At 39.2% G+C, this 13938-nt stretch overlaps 1 protein-coding gene across 1 annotated transcript; it reads left to right on the top strand.

Moving 5' to 3' along the window:
• Window positions 1-687: 687 nt before the first annotated feature.
• On the top strand, window positions 688-12204 carry trpc4b (transient receptor potential cation channel, subfamily C, member 4b). Its single transcript, XM_071496942.1, has 13 exons — window positions 688-874; window positions 1181-1229; window positions 1559-1923; window positions 2428-2830; window positions 3812-4330; window positions 8254-8590; window positions 8784-8923; window positions 9187-9500; window positions 9615-9810; window positions 9897-10091; window positions 10391-10432; window positions 10602-10691; window positions 10780-12204. Exons 4-13 carry the CDS (start codon window positions 2453-2455, stop codon window positions 11320-11322), a joined length of 2754 nt encoding a protein of 917 aa, XP_071353043.1. The 5' UTR covers window positions 688-874; window positions 1181-1229; window positions 1559-1923; window positions 2428-2452; the 3' UTR covers window positions 11323-12204.
• The last annotated feature ends 1734 nt before the right edge of the window (window positions 12205-13938 follow it).

Below are 13938 nucleotides of genomic sequence, written 5' to 3' on the forward strand. Positions count from 1 at the left end.
GATGTTGGTATTTTATATGTCAAGATGGCATCTAGTCAGAACAACAATTCAGAGAGCAAATAGTGATAATATACAGCATCCTCTCTGAAGCGTTCATGTTGTTTCCACATTCTGACTTCAGAAGAACAACCTCCCAACATGGGAAGTGGACCATCTGAGGAACACGTGAATGCAGCAATTACCCGACCTCAGCGGTTAACGTTTAACAATGTAGGTGGCCAGTTGCATGCCTGCAGGTTTAGGGAAAAAACAAGATCTGATACAGAAAAAAAAAACAAAAAAAGAGGTACATTCAACAATCTTTCCAGTCTTTCTCAAACCTTAACCAAAGTGCTTGCCCAAACCTACAGAGGGGGCTCTAGATACGATCCTAGTCATGTGCTTTGCAGTCTGTCACAATCCCTGTCAGACGCCCTGCTTCCACCCCCAACCACCTACTCTGCTGTCGCTCCATCCATTCAAAAAATGTTGTCGTTGCACATAATCTAGCCTACGAACCATATTTGCTGTTGCTGCTTAGTTGTGTAGACACACAAATCGTCTCACCTACCCATCTGAAAAAGAAGAAATATGTTATCATCATCATCATCAGAAATTAGCAGAACCTTCACCGTTGTCACAATTTCTGTCTTAGCCATTTGCCCATGTCATGTCACTCTCCATCTGCTCAGCAGACTCCTCAGACTCTCCTCCCTGTCTCAGTAACCTGATTTCCACACCTGTTGCCCATTCCCCCGTCAGCTCGTAGTATAAATACTCGCTGTCTTCCCTTAGTCATTTACCAGATTATTGTGTTTTTCATGTTATGCATGCTGTTGTCTTTTTGCCATCCTCTGGCCTGTTTTGTTGTGGCTATCTGTTCCTGTACCTGCCTGTAAGTTTGAACTATCACCATCTCTTCCATACAAATCACTGAACTGTTCCTGCCTGCCTGGTCTGTGTTTGGATTTGGGTCCTTCTTCCCGTTTTGTCCTACACAAACCGTCAAAAACCTGACCACTGTGTCTGCAATACTTACTGTGTATGGCACCAGTCAGAAAACATACAGTACACAAGCCATTAGAAAATTTTGTAATTGCAATACGTGTAATTAATTATAGTCATGCTTGGTGACTGTCTTTTTGGCTGTGATAAATCTGAACTCACTTTTTCCACTGTTGTTTTTCTTCCATTTCCTCAGAAATGTAGAGGGAAGGTTTGTTCACCAGGCAGATGCAGCTGAGGTTGAGGTGAGGTCGGGGATACAGGATGTTTCTTTTGGCAAGAATACAACTAATAAAGAGCAGTATAGGGGTCATGCACATAATTCCAGATATCTGACTGTTGTGTCTGCCTGAGGTGATCCGCAGGTGGTTGCAGTAAATATGCACAGAAAATAAATGCATTACCTAGTGTTGTTTAAGGAAGGCTTGGCGTTGCTTCTGCACCTCAACTCCTCCCCTCAGCTGTGACAAGATACATCTAAAAATCAAGGCTCAGTTACCTGTGAGATTGTTTCGGGGGGGGAAATTACATTCCTTTTGCATACTAATAAACAGTGGGTACTCATTCGTGGCAGTTGTAAGAGCGGACCTGCAGTTTGCTGTGACACAGTTGCGGGGTGGTGTGAAGGGGCGTTTTCTGCGGAACAGTTTGGAGCGCGCAGTGTGGCCGCTGTCCGTGCGTGGGGTCACCTCCTGTCCCCACCCTTGTTGCGACGCGGGCATTTTGCAGAGAAATGTGCGGGTCAGTGGCTGCCGTGTCCTTAAAATGCCCCCACGGACCAGAGAGCGAAAGGAGTGGGCAGGGGATTGCATGACATGCTATTAAGTTAGAGCGTCCTCACTGGAGACTTGAGTGATGAGATGAGGATCCAGCCGCAGCCTCCACTTCTCCACCGAGTGCTTCAAGAGTCCATCAGGAGTGGAAAGCAACAGGAAGACGGTAAAAGTTTCTGTGTTCTTTCTTTTTCCTTAATATGAGCGTCGATTTAATTATGGCCGATGTGATTGCACACATTAACAAACTGTCTCTTTTTTAGCATCTTCCGTGATCTGTTGTAAACAAATTTTAAATTACATTTCACTTCGTATTTATGTTAGTGTCTTCATTTGAACAGGAAGGTGTTTTCACAGATTTTCCCTAAATGTAGCATTATAAACTGTTTCTGAACTGAAAGGCATTTTTCTGCCACTTGAAATGTTAAATTATTGTTGCATTGCTCAAATGGGTGTATACACCCACTACCTACAGTTATCACATGAACATTTTTAATCACATAAAATTTTAAACTAATGGGTGTATACACCCATTCGAATATTATTATTATAGGCAATAATATTATTTCAAACCCAGCAAGTGCAGTTTTGACAGTGATGCTTTTCCTGCTGTGTCTAAAACATCTAAGCAAACACTGATATCTCTTGTGCTTTTCTTTTCCATTCTCAGTTGACACTGGGTTACTGTAGCAGCAATGTCACAGCTGTATTACCGGAAAACTGACAACTCCTCATACAGGGACCGCATCCCTCTGCGGATAGTGCGGGCTGAATCAGAGCTCTCTGTCCTGGAGAGGGCTTACCTGGGCGCTGTTGAGAAGGGGGACTATGCCAGTGTGAAGCAAGCCCTGGAGGAGGCTGAGATCTATTTCAGAATCAACATCAACTGCATCGACCCCCTGGGGCGCACGGCCCTGCTCATTGCCATTGAAAACGAGAACCTGGAGATCATTGAGCTGCTGCTCAGTTATAATGTATATGTGGGTGATGCCCTGCTCCATGCCATCCGTAAAGAAGTGGTGGGGGCTGTGGAGCTGCTGCTCAACCACAAGAAGCCACGTGGGGAAAAACAGGTACCATCCATGTTCCATGGTAACACCCTATATACAGTCTCCATTTACACAGCTGTTCCTCTTAAGCACTTATAATGTTATGATTTATTGTCAACCTTTCTAATCCCCGTCAAATTGATTTACTCCTTTTTTGCCTATTCAACTTAACATTCAGAAACTGTTTTCTAAGCCTCTTTGGTTCTCTACTGCTTCTCCTCTACATTTGTATTTTTATACATAATTGTATGTCTCTAATTTGTGAATATAATTTCCAGGAAAATTTGTCCCTTAACATGGTTAAGATTTGGCAGAATTGTCATTGTCACTTTATTAAGCTACAATTACGTGTGTTTTTATTATTTACTTCCTGTAAATGATGTCAACTACCACCTGGTCTTTTTTCTTGAGATTTGCGATAGTGCCCTTGGGATACACTGGTTACCTGTTCAGAGTCTTACCTGACTCTTCTGGTTACAAACCTTGGTCATTTATTTATTTGGAAATCTAAGTCTTATTTCAGCCCTAAAGTTGCCCTGATACTCTTTGAGGTGCTCCTGTGGGTCTTTTTGCCACAGCTTTTACAACAAAAAGTCATTCTCCACAGGTTGTGTAACAAGCAGTTAGATAAAGGCCCTGGTTGCATTCAACTTCTTTACATCTTTGCGAAACTGCTTTTCAACACTGCTGGGTTTCCTTATAATCAACTTGTTTTTTTTCTGTGAAGAGGAAGAAAAAGAAAAAAGGGTGTAGTTGCATCCAACCAGGAAGATATTTTGAGGCCAGCAGAACCACAAGCCATTAGCAGTGTGCTTGCTGTTAGACAAGATGGTCAGAGACCCAAGACAGATGAAATTAGATCCATTCTAACCAGTTGTTTCAGTTCTATGAGGGGTTTTAAAAAAAGCTGTGTTCTTTTGTGAAATATCTGTCAAAATATTGGTGTACAGTAAATTGAACTGAAGTCTGTTTGTTTGTGTGTCCCTGTCTTGGTTTCCTGAAAAGGTCCCACCAATTCTGCTGGACAAACAGTTTTCGGACTTCACCCCAGACATCACTCCAATCATCCTTGCAGCCCATACCAACAACTATGAGATAATTAAGCTGCTTGTGCAGCGAGGTGTTTCCATACCTCAGCCACATTCTGTACGTTGCAACTGCGTGGAGTGTGTGTCCAGTTCAGACGTGGACGGCCTGCGTCACTCGCGCTCACGTCTAAACACCTACAAGGCCCTTGCCAGCCCGTCTCTCATTGCCCTCTCCAGTGAGGATCCTTTCCTCACGGCTTTTCAGCTCAGCTGGGAGCTGAAGGAGCTCAGTACAGTGGAGAACGAGTTCAAGTCAGAGTATGAAGAGCTGTCCCGTACATGCAAACAATTTGCAAAAGACCTCTTGGACCAGACCCGAAGTTCTAAAGAGCTGGAAATAATCCTCAACTACCGTGATGACATCAATCCTCTGCTGGATGAGAACACTAATGATCTGGCACGACTGAAGCTAGCTATCAAATATTGCCAGAAAGAGGTAAGCTTTGTGTTGATTATGATATGATTTGTCACATTACTGCTGTGGCCTAAAGCAGTACAACTTCAGTTTTTTAATGGATATCTTAAAAATAAAAAAGTTATGACAAGTAAAGTACAGTCTATATTGATACGAAGCTCCACAAGGAATAAGCATTACATTCTTTGAATGCATGGACTAGATAAGAGGAACAGTGCCAAGATGAGCCGTAAATGGCCTGAAATGGGTGGAAATGTCCTTTGGGAGGGCAACATGTAATTGCCAGACTGGCTCTTAGAAATGCATTACAGTAGCCCTTTTAGACAGTCCCATGACGACTGGATAATTGGAGATAATGATGGAATAAGTGACAACCATTTCCCTGAAATACAAACTCATAATATTTTAATTAGGGAGGGAACCTTTTACTGTCTTTTAACATATTCTTTAGAGTATTCATCCCCCGGATGAAAGAACTTTGTTGTGAAATAGAGCTACTAAAAATTATACACTGTGATTACACATTGGGAAAAGAGCAATTAAGTATTATTTATGATGTTTATAATAGATTATACCTCTAAATCTGTATATATGACAAGTATTTTTGCTTAACAGTTATCCTATATCCTCTATGTGGGATTGGTTTGTTTGTTTTGTAATTTCCTGCATAACAGGCTACACTGTTTTGGTACAAGTACACACATTTTTTTTTTTTTTTGTTCCGCTCATTAAAGAGACCACTAAGAGCTTTTGGGTCTTGTTTGTATACACAGCAGCTGTGTAGTATTTGTGGAGTCAAAGGTTCATACCACCTGTGTGCAGAGTCTGCATGTAGTATTTTGGCTTTTCTCTTGTATTTTGATGAGACAGTTGGCAATGTGAGAACGAAAAATCAGTGTGACTGTTTGCAACTCCATGTGCCACAAATGGTCTCCATAGCAAAAGGTTTTCAAGCTGAACTTGAAGAGCTCAGTGGCTACTGGTTTATCACAGATGGATGTTTTAGACGAGGTGTCTGTGCCTGTTTTTTAGACTTTGTTTTACATTGAACTTCTATTATCTGCACTACAACAACAACTATTACTATTTAAAATAATAATAATGATGATAATGATAGCTATAATAATGATTAATGATGATGATGATGATAGGGTTATCTGAAAATGTAGTTTAAGACAGCAGGAGACATTGCAAACAATGTTTAAAGCATCATTAGTGAACATATTCACACATTAATAATATACATTAATATAATCAGCATATTGAACACTCTAAATAACAGTAAGATATCACATTAAGAAATAACCAAAACTGAACTGTGTAACATGTTAACAGAGTTGTTCACTCTTTAGTTTGATTTCATCCCATTGTGTGTCTGGCCCATATACTGTAATCTGGAATGAGAATGACTCAAGAAAGATTAACTTGATAAAACAAACAGCGAAGTGGTTTTTCCTCGTTTGGTCTAGTGTTTGGAGGAACAGCAATACTTGCCTCATTGCAGCTGTGCAACTCTTTGCTATTATTTATGTGCTAGTTCCTGCATTTAGTTCATGAATCTTGATCATGATAGAGTTGTTTTTCATTCTGTGCATAATAATATTGATGCATTTTGCATTGTACATTATTTAGTAATGTAATAAAAGAATTAGTGTGATGTTCATGCTCCACATTAATTGTAGATTTGCTTTACAACTTTACTGAAAACATTTTTTGTTAAATTCTGACCCCATTCTATTTGAGCATATGGTATAAAATTGTATGAGGGGACACAGCACAGATTGTATAATGTGTCATTAGAATTAAGTGAAATTATTTAGTTCTTCTTCTTTGTGTCCTTTTAATTTTAGATTTTAGATGATGTTAATGTTGATGTTAGGTGTTTTTAGCATTTCTGCTGTATCACTGCAGAGTATGTTTTTGACTTGTATTTATCTCAAATGATTTGAGACTTGCCTGGAAAAAAAGGGCAGTTTACAATTTAGGCTGCCATGAAAACTTTTTAAGTTATTATTAAGTATGCCGACAAACAGATGACTGAGTTACATTATCATTTCAAGATCAGATATTCAGAGGGTTCACTACTACTGTACTTGGATCAGATTGGAAGATGAGTGCCATCGTTGTAGGCTTTGTGCACTAGATTCCCCAAACTGAAACTGCATAACTCCTGACTGATATTTTTTCGCAGCCAAAATATTTTAAGCAAGGCAGCAAACAGTAGGAAGAAAGTAAAATGACTATGAGACCGTCTAGTGTTTGTCCTGCCTTTGCTAACTGCATAGGTGACCAGTGAGTGGTTGCCAGTGTGGTATGTTGTGTTTATACACTGCATGGAATACCATCTTCCATATCTCCACTAACAACCAGACAAATAGCCCATCCTAAAGATGGGCTGTTATAAGGGATTGTCAATTTAGACTTCTGTAAAGAGAAGACACCAAAGTGGTGCAGTTTAATGATCAACACAGACCACCAGCACTTACTGGATGTCAACATTATTAGTGGTAAAATGCTCTGTTAATGTATTCAGTAAACATGTTTGCCTCTGTTCTTCTGCTACCATCTCCATCTATTCTGCCCCAACCTTAAAACATTACATAGAGGTTTCTTTGAATGCACATTTTTCACTGGAGTTGTGATGATAACATAATCATGAAGCTGTATGTACAGTAGATTGTGGTAGATTTAAAAACAGAAGGAGCACTTGCTTTTATTGGCTCAACAGAACTCGATTATTAGGTTCCTAATTATGAAGTTTCATCACTGTGAATCACTGCAAAACTTGAATTACAAATCCCAGCTCACAGTTAAGTTCACATCTTAAATTTCCATAATTCTCATTCATAGTTAAGAACCACATGATGCCACATGAGCAGCGAAGTTTCAGGGCTGTTCATACAGACTGCTGCAGTGCAGCATGACGCACACTGATAGCTTGTTACTTGATAATGTAATAAGTGCAGCAAAACAAAGTGCAGTGTTTTAGAAAAGACAGAAAAACCACTACTGAACAAGGTGTTTCTATGTACAGTATACAAGCAAGGAAATATAAACTGTAGCATAGAATTCAAGTCACTTCTGTGAAATCGATTTAGATGTGTTCATATTCAAAAACAAACTGACTAAATGTTATTAATTAGCTCAAGTAATTAACACTATACAACATGACATCACTATGCATTAGCACAGAATTAATACTTGTCTTTGAAAGGGAGAGTGGTGTGACATGTAGATGAGGTGATTTTCACCCTCCAAAAATGTCCTCAGCAAAATCTGGTCCCGCCAGATGCCACCGTTTGCCTCCAGTCATGTCATGGCAAGGCGATATCTTACAAGGACACATAGGAAACATTAAAGATGTCAGATTCTGCACTGACAGATGACCTCATCACCCACAATTTAATGCAATCTGGTACCAGAATGGGGATCCATTTGGCCATAATTTGGTTAAGATGAAATTAACTTCCATCACCATCCGCAGATGTCCAGCAGATGTTTATATTAAATCTCAAGGGGCAGAGAAAATGTGTAAGGAAAACAGATTTGACAATGATTGCCTAAAAGAGGATTGGAGAACGCTTATGTCATGTTTGTCCACTTTAAATTTTTGTCCTGCATGCCTCATGCCTCTCTCTTTCTCTACAACAAGTCGAAGAACGTTGACACCTGCTCTCTTCACCATTGAATTTTGCACTTGCTGTGGATTAGCAGCAGGAGTCAGCTTGGCTGTTTTTGTCATTTTAGCATCAGGCCTGAGACAGTTTGAGACTGGAGGGAAAAACTGTGTTACTACTGTGTAAAGGAGAGCTTTTTTTTTAGTCCAGGCATGTCCTAAATGTCTGCTCTGGCACTTTCTGCATAGATTACTGGTATATTAAGTAAGTTCTGTGTTCAGACACACAGTTAAATTAACATCTTTCATCTTTGTCTCTTTCTCTCAGTTTGTTGCCCAGCCCAACTGTCAGCAGCTGCTGGCATCTCGTTGGTATGACGAGTTCCCAGGCTGGAGGAGGCGTCACTGGGCAGGAAAGCTCATCACATGTATCTTCATTGGCCTCCTCTTTCCACTGTTATCTATCTTCTACCTGATCTCTCCCAAGAGCCGCTATGGTTTATTCATCCGCAGGCCTTTCATCAAGTTCATCTGTCACACTGCTTCCTACCTGACCTTCCTCTTCCTGCTCTTCTTGGCCTCGCAGCATATAGCCTCTGCACACCCCAACTTTCAGGGCCCACCACCCACCACTGTGGAGTGGATGATCCTGCCTTGGGTGCTTGGTAACAATGCAAACACAGACACAGACACTAACAGATTGCTGTTCATGCACCGTTGCACATCTGTACACTTTAGTCCCACACATTTGAACAAGTCAAGCAGAGGTAGCCTCCTTACTGTGAACACACCCACATGTATGCAACAGTCTACACACTTGTTGTTTGATGACCCCTGTTGTTTGTTCATCTCTCCAAGGTTTTATATGGACTGAGATCAAACAGATGTGGGATAGTGGTTTCCAAGACTACATAGATGACTGGTGGAACTTAATGGACTTCATAATGAACTCCCTGTATCTTGCAACCATTGCTCTGAAGATTGTTGCCTATGCTAAGGTACTGTATATGTTTGAGTGAAAGGTATTTGACATCTGGATGGAAATACTCTGATCTACACAGTATATCAAGAATTGCAGCATTTTTACTTAATTAAAAGACAACTCTACCTTTTAACTTTAGTCTAAATCATAGTTTAGTTAAGAGGAAAAGTTTCTTATAGTGTATCGTATATTAAAAGTAAATGTGTGCTCTGTAAAATGTTGCAGGATCTATTTCCCATGGTAGTCTATGTATTCATCATTCTTATTTCTTTTTTATAGTACAGTGGGGAAAAGCACAGAAACAGCTGGGAAATGTGGCACCCGACTTTGGTGGCAGAAGCATTGTTTGCTATAGCCAACATCTTCAGCTCCTTGCGCCTCATCTGCCTTTTCACTGCCAACTCCCATCTGGGACCCTTACAGATCTCACTGGGTCGCATGCTCCTGGACATCCTCAAGTTCCTCTTTATCTACTGTCTCGTGCTTTTAGCCTTTGCCAATGGCCTCAACCAGCTGTACTTTTATTATGAAACAGATGAGGGCACAAATTGCAAGGGTATTCGCTGTAGTCAACAAAACAACGCTTTCTCAACGCAAGTTGAAATTCTTAAATTAACAGTTTGTAACAAATCTGTTGTTAATAATTAATAAGTTTAAGTTTGTTATTCAGTGGCGCATTATGTGATGTATGGTTCTTTGCTTTTCAGGCTGTTTGAGACACTACAGTCATTATTTTGGTCTGTGTTTGGCCTGATTTCCCTCTATGTGACCAATGTGAAACCACCACATGAATTCACTGAGTACGTGGGGTCTACCATGTTTGGCACATACAATGTGATTTCCCTGGTAGTGCTTCTAAACATGCTAATTGCGATGATGAACAACTCATACCAGCACATAGCTGTGAGTGGTGTAGCTTACCTATTTTATACCTTTATTACATTCATTTGTCTTGCGAAAGATGAATTGCTGTTTGTTTCTCTTTTCAGGATCATGCAGATATGGAGTGGAAATTTGCAAGAACCAAATTGTGGATGAGCTATTTTGAAGAAGGGGGGACATTGCCATCTCCATTTAATATAATACCCAGTCCAAAGTCAGCTTTTTATCTAATTGGATGGATAAAGACATATTTGTTTCGGAGACCAAGCATAAAGCGACTTGAAACCTTCGAAACCTTGGGGGTAAGGAGTTTCCAGAAATTTGCTCTGTTCTATGTAGTCACTACTGTATTGTAAACATATACAGACCAATCTGTCTGGTATTAAAGCCTTTAAGCGAGTGGGTCCAGAAGAGTTTGGTTTTCTCCAAACTGCCTGGAATTAGATCTCAGCTTTAGATGACTGATTATCTATAAAATAGATGTATTGACCTCCTATTGAGAAAGGGCAAGTGAAGAGAGAACAATTCACTCTTCCACTTAAAACAGAAATACACGTCTCCTTGTTAAATGCTTGCTGACGTTTTTTCCCTTTAATTGTAGAGACGTGCAGCTGAAAATGTAAGATTAAGCCACGAGTATCAGGTAGGAAGTAATGTTTTCCATGATGTACTTTAATGGTTCAGTGTTTTGTTTTTGATATATCCTTAAACTAAATATGAAATAAATAAATGTAGGTCATTTTTGATGCAACTATATTTAAAAAAGCAAACGTGTAGTTTTTCCTTGAAAAAATAATACATTTTTTTTTTAGGAGGTTTTGAGGAACCTTGTGAAGCGTTATGTGGCCGCAAAGATCAGAGATGCCAAGACAGCGGAAGGGTTGACAGAGGAGAATTTCAAGGTAGTATGAAGTTATTCAAAAATGAAACCTCAATTACCCAAATTCTTTTTTCTTTGCTGTGTAATCTCTGGTTCTCAATAAATGATAGGAGCTTAAGCAGGATATCTCCAGCTTCCGCTATGAAGTCCTGGGAATGATGAAGGGTAAATCTCATGTAGCAAGTAAAGTTGCCAGCACCACCTTGGCATACCCTGGAAACCCATTCAAATATTCTCCCAAATTCCCTACTGATGAGCCTGAACAGAAGCTGAATCTGTTTGATGTGATCACCACCACCGAACCGTGTGGAGCTGCCAACACCACCAGCTCTGTTTGCTCAAACCGGCCACAGAGTGGTTCAGTCGTTCCATTGAGTGCTGGAAGGACTCATAAGGAGTTATCCAAGGATGAGTCAGATGCTGGGTCCCTCCAGAGACAGAGCAGACTTCCCTCTCGGAAATGCGATGAAATACATTCGTTGTCTGAGGAAGAGTCGTCATCATCTGGTGCACAAAACCAAGAGCAACTTCAGACTGAGAAAGTGATTGTAGAAGTCTTAGACAAAGTGGAGAGGAACATTCAGAAGATTGAACATTCTTGCAAAAAGCACAATACAGAAGTGAAAAATGGGCCAAAAAAATATAAAAATTAATCTGCACCTGCAAGTTAGAGCAACTTTTTTGGGTTCAATTTTTAAAGTTTCATTCTTTCCTCTAACAGTGTTATAATAGTTCATTGGAAAAAAAAATACTTCATTCAAGATAAACGGTACTGTAGTTGAATTATATATTCAGTTTAAATCTTGTATCCTGTCATATATGCAATGGTATAATAATGTTTCGTTATTTCACGTTATATAACATGCATCCAGCTCTGATTGACAGCAGAGATACAAGGGAGTGAGGCTTGACCTCAGTTAGTGCTGACTTGATGCTCAGGGAATTGTGACACAGGTCAGTAATTAATATTTTACCTTGAGCAATTAATTCCAAAGAGCAAGACACCCTGTTGCCTATCTTCTACTCTTCCACCCTGAACCGTCATCTTACTGTGATATGCAAAAATATTGTATCCTAAATCTGTGTTTATAGAAAAACTAGTACTCCTCATACGCTGACAGTATCCAATTCTTTTTGACTAAATTAATTATACAGGAAAAATAATCAAAAAATTAACATTGAGTGAAAACATGTTTATTTTTATTTCATGTGTGACCTAATTTAATTAGATTATCCAGTGGATTAACAAGAAATGTAGCAACTAGTGATTTGGAACCGTTTCAGTGGTGGATCTTTTACTCCACAGTTACCTCCCTTTTTTTTCCTCTTTTTTTGGAGTGAGATTTAAAGCTTTACCCTTAATTTTGTTGTTGAAGCTTGATGATTCCTGAACCTCCTCAAGTATTATAGCATCAGCTTTTACACCTTGCAACTTTAAAGGCATAAGGCCCCTCTGGCAATGTACTATTGTGCAAACTTGTGTCATGTATTGGAATTACTATGTGATCAAATAAAAGTGAATGCTAATTCATAAAGTGTTTCATTCTTTGAGTCTTGCAGTACTCTGGACTCTTTTCCCTTTCTCTCATCTAAAATAATGCATGTTGACACTAGAAACTGACATTAAGGCAGAGAGTTCAAACTCTTGCTTCTCTTGATTCACTTTACGACTGAAATTTTCTCTCATCGTGTTTACTGGTGATTTTGGTAAATAGTTTATTACCCTCTCTCTCAGTGTTTATACATTGGTCCATTTAACTCAGTGCACTAGATGCACAGTTTACAGTTTATTTTCCTCTTGTATTTTGTGACTACTCTGAGGGGAAGTATAACGAAAGGCTCTCCTGCATTCTATTTGCATTTATTTGCAGAATAAGAAAAAAAGATTTTATATCCTACCTGTCCTGTCAGGTGTTAACTGACTGCCCTTTGGTATTAACTATAAATTAATTGTTACATCTGGAGCTCTTCCCATAAACAGCAGGCTTTCCACACAACTTTCCAAAACAACTTTTTGCTGCATTTCACAACATAATCTTCTGCAACTACAGAGGAATGAAAAATCTGTTCCTAAATGTTCAGATATGTTTTTCCATTCAATTATTTGGTACTTTATTCTTCAACCTGACTATCCATTTTTCACATATAAATATAATTCATTGTTATAGATTAAACTCCCCAAAACATAATAGCTGAAATTTGCACCTCCTTGAATAGTTAGAACATTAAAATACTGTTTACACGTCAATGCATCACAAATAATGACGCAATAATGTAATATTCTGTATGAGTGCAAAGTACATTTTGCTTCTAACACACTACTGTTGTGAATCAGAATGAAGTCCCTCTACTTTCCATTAACCTTGGCCTAAACACTACATAAACCTAAAAGGTCTGATGTGTTGTCACTGGGATTGGTATGGTGACATGACAATCTAAGTTATTAAAACTGAGTCGCTTTACTAATACCTAACACTGATTATGTTATTTCCAGCTCTCCCTAATGATTTGGTGATTCAATGATTAGAAGAAAAAATAGCTTTCATGAAAGGTTTTTCTGCTTATCAGGCATCAAGCATGCTCAAGTGATGTGTAAGCATTAAAAAGACAGTGTAAAAAGACAGGCTGTACTGCGGGCTAAATGGAGATATGTAAACAATGGCATGACTGTGTACACTGTGCACCCAACTGTGCTACTTATACTTTCAAAGACTGAGTTTGAGGTATAGTGATTTCTTAAATACTACTACACGCATATTATTAATAGAAGTAGCAGGTAGCTATCAGATTTATTACTGTTATGCTATTGAAGTGTTTTTTTTCCTCCTCATATTAAGTACTCACACTGTTGCACAGATATTCAACTTCACACCTTAATAGCTTGATTCTGCAAGCAACCTGGGGTGCCGGATGAAGTCTTCAGTTTTCTGTTACCATAGCAGCCGACAGCAAATCACACAAAGCCAATCAACACACTGTTCTGGTTTTTGTGCTTTATCTGGAGTGCTCACTCAATTTACATTGCTGTTGCATTTTTCCTTTCATTTCAACTTGAAAGGAGCTTACTTGCAATATGCAAAGAGAGGAAACCATATTTGGGGTGAAAAATAACTTTATCCATTCTTCCTGATACATGCAGTGTTTGTGTCTGTGTGTCTGTGTGTCTCTGTGACAGTGTGCGTGAAAGTGACTGATTAAGACAGAGACTGTTCTGATTCAAGTGTAAATGTCACGCTGCATTTATTTATCACTCCAGAGAGTTCATTGCT

The sequence above is a fragment of the Trachinotus anak genome, unplaced genomic scaffold, assembly GCF_046630095.1.
Source record: "Trachinotus anak isolate AG129_WGS33_773 ecotype Australia unplaced genomic scaffold, CSIRO_AGI_Tana_v1 ptg000014l, whole genome shotgun sequence".
NCBI classification, from domain to species: domain Eukaryota; kingdom Metazoa; phylum Chordata; class Actinopteri; order Carangiformes; family Carangidae; genus Trachinotus; species Trachinotus anak.

Bases quoted from the DNA above. Each gene is read 5' to 3' on its own strand.
- trpc4b (XM_071496942.1), top strand. From the start codon at position 2,453: ATGTCACAGCTGTATTACCGGAAAACTGACAACTCCTCATACAGGGAC. The intron at 2,831-3,811 runs GTACCATCCATG...TTTCCTGAAAAG, and splicing joins AGCCACGTGGGGAAAAACAG to GTCCCACCAATTCTGCTGGA. The intron at 8,591-8,783 runs GTAACAATGCAA...CATCTCTCCAAG, and splicing joins GATCCTGCCTTGGGTGCTTG to GTTTTATATGGACTGAGATC.